At 30.4% G+C, this 21,524-nt stretch overlaps 1 protein-coding gene across 1 annotated transcript in view; it reads left to right on the top strand.

Annotated features, from left to right (window-relative positions):
* The window catches only part of LOC144563003 (putative leucine-rich repeat receptor-like protein kinase At2g19210), a 28,705-nt gene that overhangs the window by 6,750 nt on the left and 431 nt on the right, over positions 1-21,524 (top strand). The window contains exons 2-4 of the mRNA XM_078312376.1: positions 19,908-20,010; positions 20,123-20,666; positions 21,049-21,351. Coding sequence (XP_078168502.1) covers positions 19,908-20,010; positions 20,123-20,666; positions 21,049-21,351 — 950 coding nt within the window. The remainder of the gene's footprint in view (positions 1-19,907; positions 20,011-20,122; positions 20,667-21,048; positions 21,352-21,524) is intronic.

The following is a 21,524-nucleotide window of genomic DNA, read 5'->3' as shown; positions in this document are numbered from 1 at the left end:
TGTTTGATATTATGGATCAATATCAACCATTCAACATAATCTTCATATAAAAATGCACTTGTTGATCAAAATTTACATTTTTTTTTATAATATATATATATTTTAGATGGTAGAAAGTCATCTAATCTAAAAATTTATACCATTCAGTATGCAATTTCAGCACAAAGGAATTGTGGTGGAATAGGGGAAGAGCGAGGAATTGTGAAGAAATAATAGCCGAACGTGAGCGGAATTGAATGAAATAAAGAAAAAGTGAAAAAGTGGAATCGAAATGGAAATATGCAGTCAAATCCTTATCTTTTACACTTTAGTCCTTCTCTATTCCATCATACTATTCCATGGTAGAGATGGAATTGAGGAAGAGCGGTTTTTTCACATATGGGAATTGGCTCAATTCCACTCTTCTACTATTTCAAACGTGCTGAACATGATTGAAATTATATGGAATAAAAACCTCTTCCCTTTTCTACTCTTCCACTATTCCATGCATTTGCCGAACGGGCCTAAAAGAAATAATTCTTTGCGAATATTAAATAGTTGTGTGATTTGACCTCCAATTTTTTCTAAAAGAAAAAAAAATCTATATCATTCCAAAGTAGTGATTTCTACCTATCTAAAAATCACTAACAAAAATTTTAAAAAAATGTAAAATTTAGTTTGCAAGTATATTTTTATATAAAAATCATTTTAAACGGTCTAGATCAATTATTTAAATTTAAATAAAATATTAATCTATAGCGTGAAGTAATCTGCGTTATACATTACCATAGCCTCACTCATATAACATTATATTCAAATGTAACTTTTATTTTCATTGATTGTACTCAAATTGATACTTCTTGCAAATCGCAATATTTTAACTTCACAATTTTGCGGCAGATTCGCAAACCATCAATTAGTCAATTGTCTCATCTGCGTAAATACAAAGCTACACACAAAAAAAGAAAGAAAGTAGTAACTAATAAGCTTCCGCATCCTTTTTTTCTAAATAAAAAAAAAAACCAAAAAAATGACCTGATATAGATATTTTTAAATAGGCATTATTGTCCATAGGTAAATTTTATCTTTTGCAGGGGCATTGTGTAAAATTCCCCGTAATGATATTATTAAGCCTGTACATAGAATATCTTATCTAATTAAGGTCAAATGCTTAAAACACGCTCTATGTACCCGCGCTGAGACGAAATGTAGCTACCCGTTGGCTGTCTCTGCGTCGATTTCAGTGGTGGCGAATAAACTTCGGTTTTCCCCTTTTCAAACATGTGTTAATCTTATTTTTCTTTTAACGCCTAAGTTCGGTGGGGAGGTATTGGCAAATAAATTAATTAGCAGGGATACATTGCTCTCGGCTTTGCTAATTGCCACCATAGTAACAAATGAATTATTTGAGTCAGTTCAGCGAGATCAAAAGTTTATAACTCAAGAATAATTCAGAAATAATTCAGATTGGAGATTTCAGTTCCACAAGAGAGCAAAAAAAAATTGCGAATAATTTATAGAGTTTGAAAAAAATTTAGAAAATTCACAAATAATTTGATCAACGTGTTGCCAACTAAATAATTTGTCATTCAATTCGTCATCATAAAAAAAAACAAATATTTGCAAATTTTGTAACTATGATTTCCATCTGATAAAAAAGGGCATATGAATTTACATTTTATAGATTAAAGTTTGTTGTGCTGAGCAAAATTTCAATTTGTAGATTAAAATACTGAACGATATAAATTATGTACAAAATTCAAATTTTCAAATTATGTACAAATGCAATTATTGATTGCTTTTTTTAAAGAAGGAATGGCGAATTATTCCTAAAAACAAAAGTAATTAATTGCATGTACTTTTGAAGAGCTGAGTTTTATCTATAAATTATATTTAATTAGCTTTCTCAAACTCTGGCAATATAAATAATCGACGGACATAAATTCAGATGTGAAAACAATATACCAAACATTTGAATGTGATTTACATGTAGATTGTAATATGTAATATTAATTTCTTTTCTTTTCAAAAACAGTTTTAAAATGTGTGCAAAAATAAACAAGGAGCTAGACACCAAGGAAAATCCAAAAGGAAAGGAAAACAAAAACAGAGGTTTTAGTTCATATAATCATATCTGTATTGATAACAAAAATAGAAAAGAAAAAAAAAAGTTGTCTCGGTTTAAGAGCAAGATAAGATTGTTCCTCTAAGGTACGAATATTCTCTCATAATATTCTTATCTGCAATTTAAAATTTCAGTGGGTTGTTGAACTTTGATCTTTTCTATTAAGGATTAGATTGGTTACGAACTTACCATCATCAGTTTCACGAAATTTACTATTTCTTGTCTCGAACGATTTATATATTAATTGCTTAGCTAAAATTCATCACCAGGTAAATCCGAATTCCAAAATTTTATATTTACAGAAATAAAAAAAAGTAAAGGGATGGATTTTTTTTTTTTCCGATCAAATAGAAGAGACTGAACTATTACTTGAATTCTATTATTATTTATTCGGATGCAGTAAAATTTTTACTGTTTACATGGAAAAAAAATTCACTCAAAGTATTTTCTCACGTAAACAGTAAAAATTAGTTCAAAAATTTTATAATCACATTTTCATTCTCTTTTCCCTCCGTCCGCTCTGGTGTATCACTGGGACTGAATAAATAGTCTGGTCTCAGTAATTTTCAATTTTCGGAAGTTTCAGTATGTATTGACCACTAAAAACCAAAAAGTTATGAGACTGAACAATTCGGTCGAAGCTATGAATTTATTAGTGTAAAAATTAATTTACATTTCACATAGAAATCAATAAAACCTAACAGTGATCCAGTTTCATTGGCATGTCCTCAACTGGACAGAACTATTAGTTTGATTCCATTTATTTATAAAAAAAAAAATTCAACTAGTTTTCGATAAATCAATTTTTCAATTTGTGAAAAATATATTTTTAGAAGCAAAATATATATATAGGGACTGGCTAATTTGCTGCTGGCAGCACTTCGACGAAGTGCTTACAGAGTCATATTAGCATATTTGATATTCAAACAACAAATCCAAACCGTTAGATGTTTAATCTATATTAAAATCTGCTTGGAGACCACATTTTATATTTTTTGAATTTTTTTTACTATTTATTAATCTGGTTTGAAAACTGCTGTTTTTATAAATTTATGAAGTATTGAAAACAACGGTTTTCAAACCAGCTTAATAAATAGTAAAAAAATTCCAAAAAATATAAAATTTGGTCTCCAAGGAGATTTTAATATAGATTGAACATCTAACGGTTTGAATTTATTATTTGAACATCAAATGCTAAAATATGACTCCATAAACACCTCGGTCGACGTGCTACCGGTAGCAATTTAACCATACTATATATATATATATAAAGTAAGGCTACGTTACTTCGCGAATTAAACGAGTTGTTTTAATTCGCGCTCATATCTCTAGTTTCAAAGTTCAAATAGCCGATTCAAACCGTATGATGTTTAATCTATATTAAAATGTGCGTGGAGACCAAATTTTACATTTTTTGGAATTTTTTTACTATTTATTAAGATGGTTTGAAAATCGCTGTTTTTATTAAAATTCTGCAGCATTAAAAAACAACAATTTTCAAACCATCTTAATAAATAGTAAATTGTTTTTAAAAAATGTAAAATTTGGTCTCCAAGCACATTTTAAAATAGATTAAACATCTAACAGTTTGAATCGACTATATGTACCTTGCCAACTTTTTATAAATATTTGCATATCATGAGGTGATAACTGCAGGATTGGATGATAAAGAAGTAGAGAGAACGACATTGAGAATCGCATGAAGAGGATAACAAAAAGTGAATTCAAGATTTGATAAGACGGTCCAAAATCATGAAATCTCAACAATGCGGCGACACTTAGGTACCAAACTAAAGATGTTCTTTTCATTACCCTTCATTGATTCTTCATTAATTATGACTGATTTAGTCAAGCCATACATCATTATAGTCAGATTTATGTTCTTTTTCTATCTGTGTTTGGTTCTTGTTGAAGGAAGAATTGAAGCATTTTAGTGATTTCATATTTTGTATAGATTTGTGATTCTTTATATTTCCCCTTTAATTTCCTTATTTATTTTTTATGTTTTAAATTAACATGTGAGAATTAATTTATCCTACCATTTATTTACATGGTTGATTATCTATTCAAAGAGTTAGCTTTAGACAGAATCGTGTGAAAGTTAGCGATCTACGTATCAAAATCATAACCTAAGAATCAGAGTTTAAGAGTAGTGTTAAAATTCTATATAGACTTTATTACTATAGAGTCAAGGACGTAGGACTTATGAATCCGGTTCCTACGGTTTATAGCTGAAATTTTTATTAATACCCAAAAAAATTATAAAATTACAAAATCTACCCAACTTTTCACAAGAATTCAAAATCTACCCCTTTCGATGAGAAAATAACCGAACACAACCCCTCTTTCCGGTTATTTTCTCACCGGATCTAGAAATTGAACCGGTGAGAAAATAACCGGAAAGAGGGGCTTTGTTCAGTTATTTAGTCACCAGATCCAACTTCCAAGGGTCCGGTCATTTAATCACCGAATTCAAATTTTTTTTTTTATAAATTTGAAAGAGAACAACAAGAGCAGTGAGAGAAGGGATAGAGGAGTGAAAGAGAACAGTGAGAGAAAAGCAGTGAAAAAGAGGCAGAGAAAGGCAGCGGGGGAAAGCTAAACAAAAGAGAAGAGAAGAGAGGCAGCGAAAAAGAAGAGAAAATATCCACCAGTTTTTTTATTTATAGAATAGTTTAGAATATTAGTTCAATAAGTTAGAATATTGTTTAGAATAGTTTAGAATATTGTTTAGAATTGTTTAGAATATTGTTTAGATTGTTTATAATATTAGTTCAATAATTTAGAATATTGTTTATAATAGTTGAGATTGTTGCCTGACTAATTTAGAAAATTTCAAAACGGTTTAGATTATTATCCAAATAATTTAGATAATTCCAAAACGGTTTAGATTAGTTTAGAAAATTTCAAAACAGTTTACATTAGTTTAGAAAATTCCAAAACAGTTTAGAGTAATTTATAAAATTCCAAAATGGTGTAGAATAATTTAAAAAATTCCAAAATGGTGCCCGAATAATTTAGAAAGTTCTAAAATGGTATAGAATAATTTAGAAAATTTCAAATTGGTGCCCGAATAATTTAGAAAATTTTAAAATGGTGTAGAATAGTTTAGAAAATTTCAAATTTCCAAATTGGTTCCGAAACGATTTAGAACAATTTAGGTAATTTCAATTGGTTTAGAATAATTTAGAAAATTCCAAAACGGTTTAGATTAGTTTAGAAAATTCCAAAACGGTTTAGAGTAATTTATAAATAGAGAATAATTTAGAGAGGGAACTGAATTAATTTTTTAGTATGGTAGACGAAATACATGATCAAGTAGAGGGGGGAGGGGAATACTTTTAGTCGTCTATTGTGGATACCTCACATCCATCATAGGGAGTGTGAGGCTTCTAAGGAGGTAAGCATTTACTTATTTATTTTTTCGTGACTTGTTAAGAAATCTCATCATGTTTTAATTCCTATTTTTTTTCTTTGTAATGTAGAGTATGGAGGTAATAAACGTTGAGCACTATAGTTGCCATACCCTGTACCACGCTTTGTACGCTCCATTTTTTTATTCGATTGGGCCTATACCAAATCACAATCATGCCTATGATCAACATCGATGCGACGCTAATACACGGACTTGTGGAGCAATGGTGTTATGAGATGAACACCTTTCATCTTCCATTTGGAGAGATTACAGGTATTAAATAAACTAATTCAAATAAATTTGTACTTTGTGATAATTTACTGACAATTCAAATAAAGAAATTTATAATTTTTTTATTTAATAAATTACACTTATGTTGGAGGACGTGAGCTGTTTGTGGGGTTTACCCATTACGAGATTCCCAGTGACAAGGAATACAAACGGGACAAACGCAAAAGGCCGGCTCTTTGAATTGTTAGGGATAAAAGAGCATGAACAATCTCAATTTATGAAAAAATGGGGGTCTCAGGAAAACAAAAAATATTCGAACTTGACTATCCTGAAATCTAAGTTCCGTGATCAATTTAAGAAGCTGCTGGACAAGCCCGATGATCAAACGCTAAAGTGGTAAGTATTTTATATATATATCAACTTATTTGTACTTTAGCATATCAATAATGTACTCACATTCTCTTGAAATTTACTAGGTATGTCCGTGCATTTATCTTCGACCTATTCTCATCCAGTTTGTTCCCAGACAGTGGCAGGGACGGGATACTGCTCTAGTATCTCGAATGATGTCTGGTTTGTTATCAGTAGTAATTGGTAGTCACGTTGGCCATCGGTAAACATGTTAAACCTGGCTTGGTTTCCATATTTGCTTCATTAACAGTATGTACAACTAGTTTATAAATCTCATTCTGGAGATAATCAAAGTTATGGTTTACAGTTATAGGTAATGAGTATTTAGGTCGGGTACTGTAAAAACCCCGTCATCATTGTACACTATTTCCCCTCCAACAAAAATTCTTACATAGATGGTGGTCATTTTTTGTTTTGATTGGTCTTGATAACAAACTACAATTTTAAAAAATAATATTACTATAAGTACAACATAATTTCAAAAATTAAATAATTTACAAATAATTTATAAAAAAAACTTATTTTTTTTTCCGAATCTGATTTTTTTTCTTCCTCTTCTCTTTTTTTTTTTCCTCTTTCTTCCTCTGTTTGAATTCAAATGATCTGAGAAGAATGTGGTGCGATTTTATAACCATTTTTTTATGAATCTTGAACCGGCCAAAAAATAAATCCGGTGACTAAATAACCGGATCATTCTGTCTCTTTTTGGTTATTCTCTCACTGGTCCAATTTATGGATCCGGTGAGAAAATAACCGGAAAGAGGGACTTTGTTCGGTTATTTAGTCACCGAAAAAGACATATTTCGAAATCCTGTGAAAAATTGGGTAGACTTTGAAATTTTGTTTAATTTTTGGGTATTAATAAAAATTTCGGGGTTTATAGTGTAGGCATAATATAGTAAATATTATTACTATATTATTATTGGAAGTTTAGAACCATGCATTATTACTACCAGTTACTACTATTGTTTATTATTATTATTTTTTTATACTATTTATATTGGTTTTGTGACTTCGGTTGGATTTCATTCTAACCTACTTCAATTTGTTTGAAATTAATTATTTGGTTGTTATCGTTGTTGTTATTGTTGTCATCGTTGTTGTATACTGAAACCATTTTAAACGGTCTATTAATTTTATTGAACTGTTATAATTTAATCTAAAAAGTTTAATGTTTGAAATATTAATATCATTTCGCATAGAGAAAATATCTTGAAATTATGCATTTGAGATTTAATAGATAGAATCAACATAAAAAAAATATAGGATCTTTCACATCAGTAAGAAGAATTTACATACGAGACAAGAAAGAAAACTTGAACAGAAATATTTGCTAAAAAAATACAATTGCATGTAATTAAATTTCTATTTGTCCTTCATAAATAATTTATAAAATTAATGTTAATGTTTTCTTATTAAAAAATAAGAAGAATCAAGTGGGAATGGAAAACCAAAGTGCTTAGTAGTCAGTAGCCACCTCGTTGGAAAAATAAAATACATGTCATCGCACTTAAATGGATGAGCAGCATCTAACAAATGTTCTCGAGCATATTCTTAAGTCACTAATAAGACAAATGCACTGTTTTGTAAAATAAAGTACACGGAAGTTATGAGAGCATTGATTAATCTCGAGAGGGTAGAGTTAATTTTATGTATGTACCTTGGTTTTTTTAAAATTACGTCTATTTTATTTTTTATATTTTAAAAACTTACAAATTTTTTTTTATTGAAATTTATTTTAAATTTATAAAGTTTACTATTTACTCTTTTTTAAAATACACAAATATGAATATTGTTAAAGAGAACTATTCAGTCTTTTAATTATATTTCCGGTTAGCGGGAATAAAATATTAATTTCTCTACACGTGATGCTTATACAAGCATATCTCTAAATATCATTACAAATACATCACAAGTAGAGAAATAACTATTTGTCCTCATAAACCGTTCGATTTGAATATTGAACATTTGACTTAAAACATGTTACATGTTTTTTATTTTTTATTTTTACTGAAAAGTAAAATGAAAAATTTATAAATTTAAAATGCATTTTAATAGAAATAATAATAAATGAATAAATTTGTGACTTATTAATATTTTGAAAGATAAATATGAATATGATATTATAACTTTTAAAATAGAAAGTATACATAAAATTCTCTCTAATTAGAGAGAGAGAGCATTATTAGCTACAATTCAAATGTCTTGTGGGTAATTACTTCCTAGTCCCTTTCACAACTTTTTTATTTCTTTTCATTTCTACGATAGATAATTAGATACTTTGACATCAACCAACCCACCAGGTCAATGTCCATAATAAAAGTAAATCATTTGACAATGACTAATTATTAAAGGTATCTTTGTTCAACATTCGAATCGCAACAAAACTAAATCTAAATACCTGTGACAACAAAAATAACCCGATTTTAAATAGTTTAGGAAAATAAGAAATTTTATACGTGAGAAGGAAGCATACGTGCCTCTCAGGTTTGATTGGCTCAATAAAATACTGTGCCCTATAAAAAATATTGAATTTAATTTAATTGTATGCTGGTAGCAGGTAGCTTCTACCCGCTTTTCAAAAAAGAATTGAATTTAATGGCTGTCATAGCTTTCATGTCTAGGTACGAAGATTAATTTTCTACTAAATTACGTCTTGATACATGATCTAAGAAACAATGAATAAAAGAAAAAGGGTATCTGGAGAGTTCCGTTCACATTTTGACAATTCCAAAGGGGCAAAGAAATTGCCACCGTGGTTCGCTTTCAGATATCTCCTGCAATGCCCTTCTAAAATTTGACTCCAACAAATTTATCAAATTTATCAAACAAATTCAGTAAAGAAATTTAATATTTGTCGAAAGGTATATTTCAATTATTTACATGCCTTGACGCAAGGACTTCTGATTTCGGAAAAGGTAAATTATCGCTGGTTTTGGTTTAGTTAAAATCTTATGCCAAAAAATATTTGTAAATTTGTTAATATTTGGTCGGAATAAAACACATGAAACAAAACAAAAAAACATTGTAAGATTTTTATGATTTTGGTATGATGGATTTTATAAAATATTTTAGATTTTCCTTTTTGTTAGTGTCATCATCATATATACGAAATATGAAAACAACCCGGCCAACATCTACTGATTGTTCTTAAAATTATTATTATCATTAACAAATCTGATGTTACGATTGTAGTGAAAAAAGAGATGCGAGTGATTTCATTAAGCAATCCAACAAGAATCACAATTTTTATTATATAAAGCGGTGGAAGAACACAAAAGTTGTTAGAGATGGGCTACGGTGAGTTGTGAAGTAAACCGACTATTTTACTTCATGCTCATATTTTGCGATTTTAAAGTTCAAAACGTCGATCCGAACCGTTCATCTTGTTCTCCATATTGAAATGTGCTTGGGGACCAAATTTTATATTTTTTGGAATTTGTTTACTATTTATCAAGCAATTTTGAAAGTCGCTGATCTGATGGTTCAGAAAATTTTACTATTTTATTGTTTACAGCGAAACAACAATTTTCAAAAATGCTTAATAAATAGTAAAAAAAAAAATATAAAATTTGGTCTCCAAGCGCATTTCAATATGGATTAAACATCTAACGGTTTGGATCGGTCGTTTGGACTTTCAAAATAAAAATACGGCGTGAAGTAGAAACGCATTTTACTTCGCAACTCACTGTAGCCCATCTCAAAGTTGTTATATCAATATTGATGATAACAGAAATAATAATTGCCATTACACCACAAACAATTTTTTTTCATATGGTAACATTGAAGGAGGAGGGTTCAAATGCCTCCACCATGCCTCCATTTTTAAAAATATTAATAACTCAAAATTTAAAACTTAAAAATCAAAATAAAATCGTTGGATATGATCTATATCATTTTATCTATGTACATGTAAAAAATTATAACATTTCAATTTTGTTTTGGTTGTCATCAAGAACTTGTAAAAAACACACTAATGTGGATAATTTCTAGACGTTGATTTTTGAACTTATTTATTCACATTTAAACAAAATCAAAATGTAATAATTTTTTATGAGCACATAGAGAAAATAACATAGATCACATCTAACAGTTTTTATTTTTATTTTTAAGTTTTAAATTTTGAGTTATTAAAGTTTTTAAAAATGGAGGCATTTGAAGAGGAGGGTTCAAATGCCTCCATTTTTCGTGCCTCCACCATGTCTCCGTTTTTTAAAATTTTAATAACTCAAAATTTAAAATTTAAAAATCAAAGTAAAACCGTTAAATGTGATCTATGTTATTTTCTCTATGTGCTCATAAAAAATTATTACATTTCGATTTTGTTTAAATGTGAATAAATAAGTTGAAAAATCAACGTCTAGAAATTATCCACATTAGTGTATTTTTTACAAGCTCTTGATGACAACCAAAATAAAATTGAAATGTTATAATTTTTTACATGTGCATAGATAAAATGATATAGATCATATCCAACAATTTTATTTTTGACTTTTAAGTTTTAAATTTTAAGTTATTAATATTTTTAAAAATAGAGACATGATGGAAGCATAAAAAATGAAGACATTTGAACCTCCTCAATTACAATTGAAAAATCTTTTCATACTAAGTTTAAAGTGCGCACATACTATAATAACAACATACAAAATTCTTCAACATGCTTTCAAATATAAAAAATGTGTATTTATTTTATATAACTATGTATATTTATATTGCGGTCCAGAGTTTTGCGGCCATTTTTTTTAATACCCCCAAAAAAAAGAAAAATATTAAAAATAACCTCTGTTTTGGATTTTTTTCATATATCCCCTGACCGCCTGAAAACGGGGCGGGCCAAAATTTTAGCAAACCGCCCATATAATGGGCGGTCCACTTTTTTTTTTTTTTTTTTTTTTTTTAAAGTTTTGTTTTTTTTTAAACAGAATTTTTTTTATTTTATTTTTTGTATTGAATATATTTCTTTAAAAATAGATGAAATACAATATAATTTAATTTATTAGAAAGACTACAACAAATAACCCGGATCAATATTTTTCAGGCCGGATTTTTCGCGGCTGTAAGAAAAATTAATATATTTCTTTATGTGTTATTGGACAAAAATAAAAATGCTTAGATTCCGAGTAATTGATCCTGGTTCAAAAGTTACTTCTATGTAATCTAGAAAATATTATAATCCTTCTAGGATATTTAATTTATAAAAAGTTGTATCTATTTTTGAAAAAAAATAAAAACTTGAAGTTATTTAATAATTGTTATTCAAAAAGAATTCTCAAAATAGATACAACTTTTTATAAATTAAATGTACTAGAAGGATTATAATATTTTTTAGATTACATAGAAGTGACTTTTGAACCGGGATCAATAACTCGGAATCTAAGCATTTTTATTTTTGTCCAATAACACATAAAGAAATATATTAATTTTTCTTACAGCCGCGAAAAATCCGGCCTCAAAAATATTGATCCGGGTTATTTGTTGCAGTCTTTCTAATAAATCAAATTATATTGTATTTCATCTATTTTTAAAGAAATATATTCAACATTTCTAATATTTCAATACCAAAAATAAAAAAATAAAAAAATTTCTGTTTAAAAAAAAAACTTAAAGAAAAAAAAAATTAGAACCCCAAATCGCCCAAGCCTGGGGCGGTTCATTTTTTTTTTTTTGAAATTTTTTTTTTAAACATAAATTTTTTTATTTTTTGTATTGAAATATTAGAAATGTTGAATATTTTTTTTTAAAATAGATGAAATACAATATAATTTGATTTATTAGAAAGACTGCAACAAATAACCCGGATCAATATTTTTCAGGCCGGATTTTTCGCGGCTGTAAGAAAAATTAATATATTTTTTTATGTGTTATTGGACAAAAATAAAAATGCTTAGATTCCGAGTTATTGATACCGGTTCAAAAGTCACTTCTATGTAATCTAAAAAATATTATAATCCTTCTAGGACATTTAATTTATAAAAAGTTGTATCTATTTTTGAAAAAAAATAAAAACTTGAAGTTATTTAATAATTGTTATTCAAAAAGAATTCTCAAAATAGATACAACTTTTTATAAATTAAATGTACTAGAAGGATTATAATATTTTTTAGATTACATAGAAGTGACTTTTGAACCGGGATCAATAACTCGGAATCTAAGCATTTTTATTTTTGTCCAATAACACATAAAAAAATATATTAATTTTTCTTACAGCCGCGAAAAATCCGGCCTGAAAAATATTGATCCGGGTTATTTGTTGCAGTCTTTCTAATAAATCAAATTATATTGTATTTCATCTATTTTAAAAAAAAATATTCAACATTTCTAATATTTCAATACAAAAAATAAAAAAAATAAAAAAATTTCTGTTTAAAAAAAAAATTTCAAAAAAAAAAACAATGAACCGCCCAGGCTTGGGCGATTTGGGGTTCTAATTTTTTTTTTCTTTAAGTTTTTTTTTTAAACAGAAATTTCTTTATTTTTTTATTTTTGGTATTGAAATATTAGAAATGTTGAATATATTTTTTTAAAAATAGATGAAATACAATATAATTTGATTTATTAGAAAGACTGTAACAAATAACCCGGATCAATATTTTTCAGGCCGGATTTTTCGCGGCTGTAAGAAAAATTAATATATTTCTTTATGTGTTATTGGACAAAAATAAAAATGCTTAGATTCCGAGTTATTGATCCCGGTTCAAAAGTCACTTCTATGTAATCTAAAAAATATTATAATCCTTCTAGTACATTTAATTTATAAAAAGTTGTATCTATTTTGAGAATTCTTTTTGAATAACAATTATTAAATAACTTCAAGTTTTTATTTTTTTTCAAAAATAGATACAACATTTTATAAATTAAATGTCTTAGAAGGATTATAATATTTTCTAGATTACATAGAAGTAACTTTTGAACCGGGATCAATTACTCGGAATCTAAGCATTTTTATTTTTGTCCAATAACACATAAAGAAATATATTAATTTTTCTTACAGCCGCGAAAAATCCGGCCTGAAAAATATTGATCCGGGTTATTTGTTATAGTCTTTCTAATAAATTAAATTATATTGTATTTCATCTATTTTTAAAGAAATATATTCAATATTTCTAATATTTCAATACAAAAAATAAAAAAAATAAAAAAATTTCTGTTTAAAAAAAAACAAAACTTTAAAAAAAAGAAAAAAAAAGAAAAAGAAAAAGTGGACCGCCCATTATATGGGCGGTTTGGTAATGGCATGAAGCGCCCATACAATGGGCGGTTTGCTAAAATTTTGGCCCGGTCAGGGCATATATGAAAAAAAATCCAAAACAGAGGTTATTTTTAATATTTTTCTTTTTTTTTGGGGTATTAAAAAAAATGGCCGAGAGTTTTGTGTGTGTGGGGGGGGATTCAGATCCAATGCACTACTTTCTGAAGTACAATTATTAGATCTGAGTCAGTGAGTCGACAGTTTTAATCCGACATGATTCTTAAAATAGACCCATATGTCTAAACATACACGAAATTCTAATTACATAGCTGGAAGTTAATGGAATTACTAACTGTACTCAGTCAAGTACCTGAGATAATAATACATATTGGAGAGGGGGAGATTCACATCCAATGCAATACCTAACCGAGTACAATTAGATATGAATCCTCAGTTTTAGCTTGACACGAATCTCAAAACATACCATCTATGTCTAAATAGACACTAAATTTCAATCATTCGGTCAAAACTTTTTGGACCTAATTGTACCAAGTCAGGTACCTGGTAGGATATAAGTTGGGGAGGGGGTGGGTTTGCAAATTGGAGTCCGTATTCCCTGAAGTAATTCAATTTTTGAGTTTTGATCCGAACCGTCCCATCAGAAATTCAGGTCAATCCGGCCCGTGATAAAACACACGGGGCCCTTTAATGTTCATGTTATAGCAGATCGGACGGTCCGGATCAAAACAAAAAATTTGAGTTACTTCATGGGGATCCAGCAGTAGAATGCAAATGCAATGCTACGGGGTTGTTCGGCAAGGCTTCCTTAAGCCTCCTCAAGACTAAAAAAGTTTTCTTTACTTTCCCTAGTCGCTTAGTCCTACTGAACACCGATTCCTTAGCACGGATTAAAATTACCTCATTTAGACTCCTTTTGTCCGGATCTTAATCCTCTGTTCGGGTCTTAAGGCACCTCTACCTCTTCCTTTAGCCTCCTTAGCTATTACTCATGAATTAAGACAACTGAACATCGTTTTCTTAAGCTTTCTTAAGATTTGATTCTAATTAGAATTAAGAGGTGTTGCCGAACAATTTCATTAGCGGGGTGCAACCTGGCGCGGTACAACATTTCTCATTAACTTTTCTTTAAAAGGTTTGACCAACTGACCGTCGAGTTCCCATCGGATGGACGGTGTAGCTGTAGCCACGTCATGGAGGACCTGGTTCTAAAATTCGAGTCGGTTTGGAAAAGAAACTTCTTAATTCAGATAAAAGGAAAAATAATCTAGATTCGCTGTGGCAGAATAGAATGTAGGAATATGTTGTAGGATAAGGTCAAAGGGAATGCCGGAAGGGGAGGCTCTCCTTCGTTGCTGCTCTCTGGCCGTTGGATGTGTCGTCAAAAGCCAAATGACACTTTTTTCTTTGTATCTGATTCCATCAGTATAGTAGCGCCAGGTTTTTGTAATTAAAGTATGAAGCGCTTTTCGTTTAAAGCTGTCGAAAGAGTCAAAATGCCGACATCTTTATTAATAACCAATTTTTAATATAAATACCCACTAATATTTAAGTTTTTGAATTTTTTATATGGTACAGCGGATCATTTTTTTTATTATAAAAACCCCATTTCTCTCTCCTCCCTCTCAAACTCACCGGAATTCAAAGAGAGAAAGAGAAAGGAGGCGAAAAATGACGACTTTGATGACTCTAAATGAGACTACTAACGTTTAGTATATATAAATATATACTTAGTTACTCTAATGCTACTCTGTCGGATTACAAGCGCATAATCCTACCGTGTAGTAGTGTCGGATGTCGATCCACAATGATAGATCTTAGTAGTTTAACAACAATAATACTAGTCTAGGTTCTTCGGGTTTGGTTGGATTGCGTGAATACTAATTAAAATAAAATAAATAATAGTAATAATAATAGGTGCAAGTTGATTTTACAGTTTACTCTGGCGAATTTATAGGTGAAGATGCTAATTGTTGTAAACCAAGTTTAGGGAGATTCTAGGGTTTTGGACGAATTCCTCCTAATTAACTCAATACAATATTTATGGTACTCATGTCTACCCGTATACGACATTGTCACTGTCGCATACGACTTCGCCTACGGCCTTTTGTCACTGCCGTATGCGATATAGACCACCCCGCAGAGCAGAGCCGCATACCGGTACTATTATTCCCCACGGATTACTTGGGTTTGGTTCTATGCGTATTTGAAAGGTTCTCCGACTCTAAGGTCGGCTTATGGGGGACAATTCTGATTATCACAGGATATAATGTAATTAAATCACTCACACTAATCTAATTAATTATATTCCCCTATTACTCGTTAAGCAATAACCCTAAACCCTATTCATTACAAGTAATAAATAAATTCCTAATTAAACATCGAGATGCTATCTAATCTATGTCCTGCCAAGGGAGCCCACTGGGTTCGAACCCTAGCCTTTGAACTACGGTCAGGCCTCGTTAGCCGAAGTGTTTATAGTACTTACATGTATCCTCTCTCACACCGATGTTCAACGACTTATAACACCTATTGGTATGTGGAGGACACTGGACCATCTGTAGACAGAACTATGTATGTAAGGACATATTTCAATAGTATTCTAAGTATAACGAAATCTTAAATAGACATAAAAGAAAAATAAATATTATAGTAAAGAGCAATTAGAATTCATTACATCCATCCCTAAAAAGGAGGAGCTTAGTTACTCAAGGCCATGACAAAATAAAAGAAGTAATAAAAAAAAAAACCTAGAACCTAGAACACCTCTTCCTTAGAAGACTCTTTCTTCTTCTGCCTTGGACTTCGAGCGCCTCTTCTTCTTCACGACTCCAAATATTTCACGCAATATTCTGCTCTAAACTATGGACTTACACAACTAAAACATGCACACTAATTCCTATTACAAGAGGGGTTTATATAGCCTAGCCTAGGGATGAGGAGTCATGGAGAACATGGAGATCATGGGAGATCATGGGTGCCAAATATAACATAAAATGCTATATTTGGAGTGCTAAACTTAGACTTCAAGGCGAGACAAGGCCTGCTACATCTAGAAATGCGTCCTTTTAGAAGCTTGTTGTCCAACGGCTGAGATTTAATCCAAACTAGACAGTCCACTGATTGAATTCGTGTGCCCCTGCGGCATAGGCTTTTATGTCGTATGCAACATACCCGAGGCCGTAGGGCACTGTACTTAGCCTAATTTCAGTGAATTTCGCCATGTTGCATGTTGTGCACTTCGTGTGAGGTGTTTGCATACTCCATGTGTTGCCCTATTTTGATGTCTTATTCAGAATTGACCTAAATATGACATTTTTGCTCCGTTTTTGGCCTAAATTCGCAACTTTCTCCAAAACCTGCCAAAATAGCCTAAAAACACTTTTGCGGTGAATAATTCAGAAAAATGGGTACTTTGCATACGTATTTTCACCATTTTATGTACTAAAAAGTAGTGATTTGCGCTATATATTTTGGCGTTATTAGACTTCTGAACTGATATTTGGGTAATTTTTATTTATTATTTTTTCCCTGCAACTGTCACAATTAATTATTAGGAATTGCTAAAAAGTGTTACAAACTGCTCCAGACTAATTGTTATTAATTTTTATGAATTGTTTACAATTAATACTTAATGCCTAATCCATCACTGTTATTTGAAACCATAGGTCTTACCATGTCCATTTCACGTGAAGAAAAAAGGGAAGTTATTAATAATTTCTGGATAAGTAAAGCACTCGCGAGGAAGCGAATGCGACGTATGTATTCACTCAAAAATTACGACGAATTCCTGAGCACCCTTGGTCCGTCGATTAGAGAAATGCTTGATGAGGGCTGGGCAGATATGAACCCTCTAATTGGGATAGGGACATTGCCTCTTATGTGGCATAGTTATTCACCATAACTCCATGGACAAGAATGTCGATCCGGTAAATATTTTGTCAATCATGACAATTGCTTTTAATTAATTAAAAATAATTATCTGAAGATCACCTCAGAAGTCGCCTTTTTTTGCCTTCGAAATCGCCTTCTCTTTCTCTCTTTGAATTCTGGTGAGTTTGAGAGGGAGGAGAGAGAAATGAGATTTTTATAGTGCAAAAAACCACAAAAAAGAATCCGATCCGCTGTACCATACAGTGGATTAGAATAAAAATCTGATCCGCTGTACTGTACAGCGGTTTGGGTATTTTTATAAAAAATCCAAAAACTTGAATATCAGTGGATATTTATATTAAAAATTGGTTGTTAATAAAAATGTCCGGCCAAAATGGCACCTTTTCTTTATATTTGAATTCTATTTTTATATATTGATCAAATTTACGTCTGTTTAGCATCTTTACTGAAAAGTGGAATTGATATATTGACAAAGCTCTCTATGCAGTAATATCCGACCGAAATTTTTATAAATACTCAAAAAAATATAAAATTACGGAATCTACCTACTGTTTGAATGAAATTCGAAAAATATCCAATCCGGTTAACCAATAACCAGATTTGTGACAAACTTCCGGTTAATGGTTTCCCGGACTCAAAGTTGCATATCCGGTTAATCACTGACCAGAAAGTTGTATTTTGTTTTTAAACAACATATCATTTTAAAAACAGATTTTTTTTTTATTTTTTTGTATTGAAATATTAGAAATCTTGAATATATTTTTTTTAAAATAGATGGAATACAATATAATTTGATTTATTAGAAAGACTGCAACAAATAACCCGGATCAATATTTTTCAGGCCGGATTTTTCGCAGCTGTAAGAAAAATTAATATATTTCTTTATGTGTTATTGGAAAAAAATAAAAATGCTTAGATTCTGAGTTATTGATCCCGGTTCAAAAATCACTTCTATGTAATCTAGAAAATATTGTGATCCTTCTAGGACATTTAATTTATAAAAAGTTGTATATTCTTTTTGAATAACAATTATTAAATAACTTAAAGTTTTTGTTTTTTTCAAAAATAGATACAACTTTTCATAAATTAAATGTCCTAGAAGGATCACAATATTTTCTATATTACATAGAAGTGACTTTTGAACCGGGATCAATAACTCAGAATCTAAGCATTTTTATTTTTTTCCAATAACACATAAAGAAATATATTAATTTTTCTTACAGCCGTGAAAAATCCGGCCTGAAAAATATTGATCCGGGTTATTTGTTGCAGTCTTTCTAATAAATCAAATTATATTGTATTCCATCTATTTTTAAAAAAATATATTCAACATTTTTAATATTTCAATACAAAAAATAAAAAAAAAATTTCTGTTTTTAAAATGATATGTTGTTTAAAAAAAAAAAAACAAAATACAACTTTCCGGTCAGTGATTAACCGGATATGCAACTGTGAGTCCGGGAAACCATTGACCGGATATTTGTTCCAAATCCGATTATTGGATAACCGGATTGGGCATTTTTTGAATTCCATTCGAACAGTGGGTAGATTCTGTAATTTTATATTTTTTTGGGGTATTTATAAAAATTTCGGAATATCCGGCTGCGTAAAATAATCACTCAAAATATATTATAACTAGTTGTGTGCATTTAAACTTTGAGCTGCTGAGCACAACTAAATAATTTCATTTGAAGTGCCATCCTTTAAAAATAACATACCATTATTACATTACGATTCACAAATTTTATATTCATTTTTAAAATTGTTCTGACTAAATTAATTTCCAACTGAAAAGTTTGAGAATGATGTTGAGCACAGTTAACTGAGACATTATTTTTTATATGAAAAATCGTAATTTTAAATTCTAATGCTATCTCTGAAATTGAGTTGAGAACTTTCCACAGTGCTGTTTGGGCCGGTTTTTAACCGTATCTGTAGGCCTTTTATATTTTAAAGGTGGGCTGAAAATTGGAACAACTCGTTTTTTTTTTTTAGTTCATTCAACGTTGTCTTTTTTATTTTATTGTTTTATTTATTTTTTCTTTTTTTTAATATCTCTAAATTTCAAAAGTTTTTTTTTTAAATAGTGGGCTTCACCTACTAAATTTCATTAAATAAAATAAAAAATTACAAAAATGTGGAGAGCAAAAATATAATTTCACAAGAAATTTACCCGAATTGCTATTGCTTGTTACTCCCAAAGTTATTTTTTTTTAGACAAGGCTGGTAGAAGCTACCAGTTGTGCATTAAAACTGAAAAATTACATCCACCTAGTGCTATTGGTCCCAAAGTTATTGGTTTGTTTACTCTCTCTTCGTCCGCTATAGGTTGAGTATTTCCTCGTAAATTACAATAAACTAAACAGATACCTCAAATACAAAATGCACGCCAAATTTTTATTGGCGGGAATTAGAAAACAAGAGGAATTAAAATCTAGAGATCCTGTTCCTTGTGTTTCTTTAAGTTTACTAGAAGCTTTATTTCTTGCAAGGATGAAGAAGGGCGGAGTGATTGATGAAATGCTGATCAAACTCAATCAAAGTCAGCTTTCTTTATGTGCTAGGCAATCTCATCACCTGAAGAGTTAGAGATTCTTGTTCGCCAAATTGTTGCATGAATTGTTAAATTACACTTCCTCTAAAAGGAGAATGTAAATGGGTTTACATGGTCTGGCAATCTATGCCTTTATTTTGCATCTATCTGCTATATAAGGGGCATTGGTCTTCTTGCTCAATCCACAGACCAAGGTGTGCTTTGTTTAATCTTTGATTGGTTTGAGCTGAACTTTTCTTTCTTCTTTCTATCATTTTAAAAAAAAAATAAAAAAAAATATGAAAGGTTCTTTATTGTTAATTATAGGTTTTGTTAATCTCGATTGCGGGCTCCCCAAAAATACGTTCTACATTGATAACACCACAAATTTGACATACTATTCAGACTATGATTTCGTTAGCACTGGTACGAGTTACATCATTGCGACAAATACCATCAACTCGTTGTTACCGAGACAATACGAGACTGTCAGAAGCTTTCCAAGTTGGCCCCGCAATTGTTACACCTTAGAACCGGCTACGCAAAGCGAAAGATATATCTTGAGAGCAGGTTTCATGTATGGAAACTACGATGGATTGAATAGCAATGCAATAATGTTCGATCTTCATATTGGGGCAAATTTTTGGAAAACAATAGAGATAACAAATTCGTCTTTACGCTATGAAGCTGAGATCATTACTATTGTCATGACAGATTTTGTGTCGGTTTGCTTGATAAATACTGGTCATGGCACTCCATTTATATCGTTGTTAGAAATAAGGCCATTAATGGATTCCATGTATACGCTTGCTAATGCATCTCAATACCTTGATCTCTATGAAAGAGTGTATATGGGACCATCGGAAGTGAGGTGAGCTAAGCAGTATATGGTATGGTTTATTGGTTTATACATTTATTCAAAAATATATAATACATACAAATGTTTTCCCGAACTTAAAATTGATTTCATAATATGGCAATACAAATACTTATGAGAACATATAGACAATAATGAAAATATCAATTCTTAATTCACATCATTCTTCTTATTATCTTTTGAGAAAAATAACGCAGAAACTTAAATAAATTGAGAATGTCCCATACAAACTCTTTATATATGTATGCTCTCCAAACAATTTCTATCTAGTTCAACTACAATAAGAAGATGAAACATAATTGGTGTATAAAGAAATAATAAAAAAAACTAACAATACATATATGATATATCAAACCAATAACTGTTCACCTTGCAGATATCCATTGGATCCGTACGACAGGGTCTGGCAAGCATGGTGCCCGACACCAGGGTGGGCCACCATCTCTACCAAGAAAACAATTGTTAACTCTAAGGATGATGAGTTTGAGGCACCGTCAGTCACGCTTCAGGTTGCCACCACATCAGCCACCAAGAGCCGTGAATTGAACTTCAATTTTGGAGATGGCTGCACCTCTACCGAGTTTTTCTTTATATTTTACTTCTCGGAGCTTGTTGACCTATCTGGCTCGAATCAGTCACGGACATTCTCCATTTACTTAAATTCTGATACCGTTCCCTGGTACTGAAATTAAATTACTTTTTAAGTTTCCTTTTCTTTTTTAATGGATTTCTCACAGTCATTGACAAACAATTTGCTAACACTCCCTTCGTATTTCGCCGTGATTAAGCTTCAAATTTGAAGCTAAGCTCTGCTCCCATAAGCTTAGCACAACAACTCAGGATGAAACTGAA

The sequence above is a fragment of the Carex rostrata genome, chromosome 12 (assembly GCF_964058835.1).
Source record: "Carex rostrata chromosome 12, lpCarRost1.2, whole genome shotgun sequence".
NCBI classification, from domain to species: domain Eukaryota; kingdom Viridiplantae; phylum Streptophyta; class Magnoliopsida; order Poales; family Cyperaceae; genus Carex; species Carex rostrata.
Note: the sequence above shows the minus strand (reverse complement) of the source record. Positions and strands in the feature narration are given on the sequence as shown.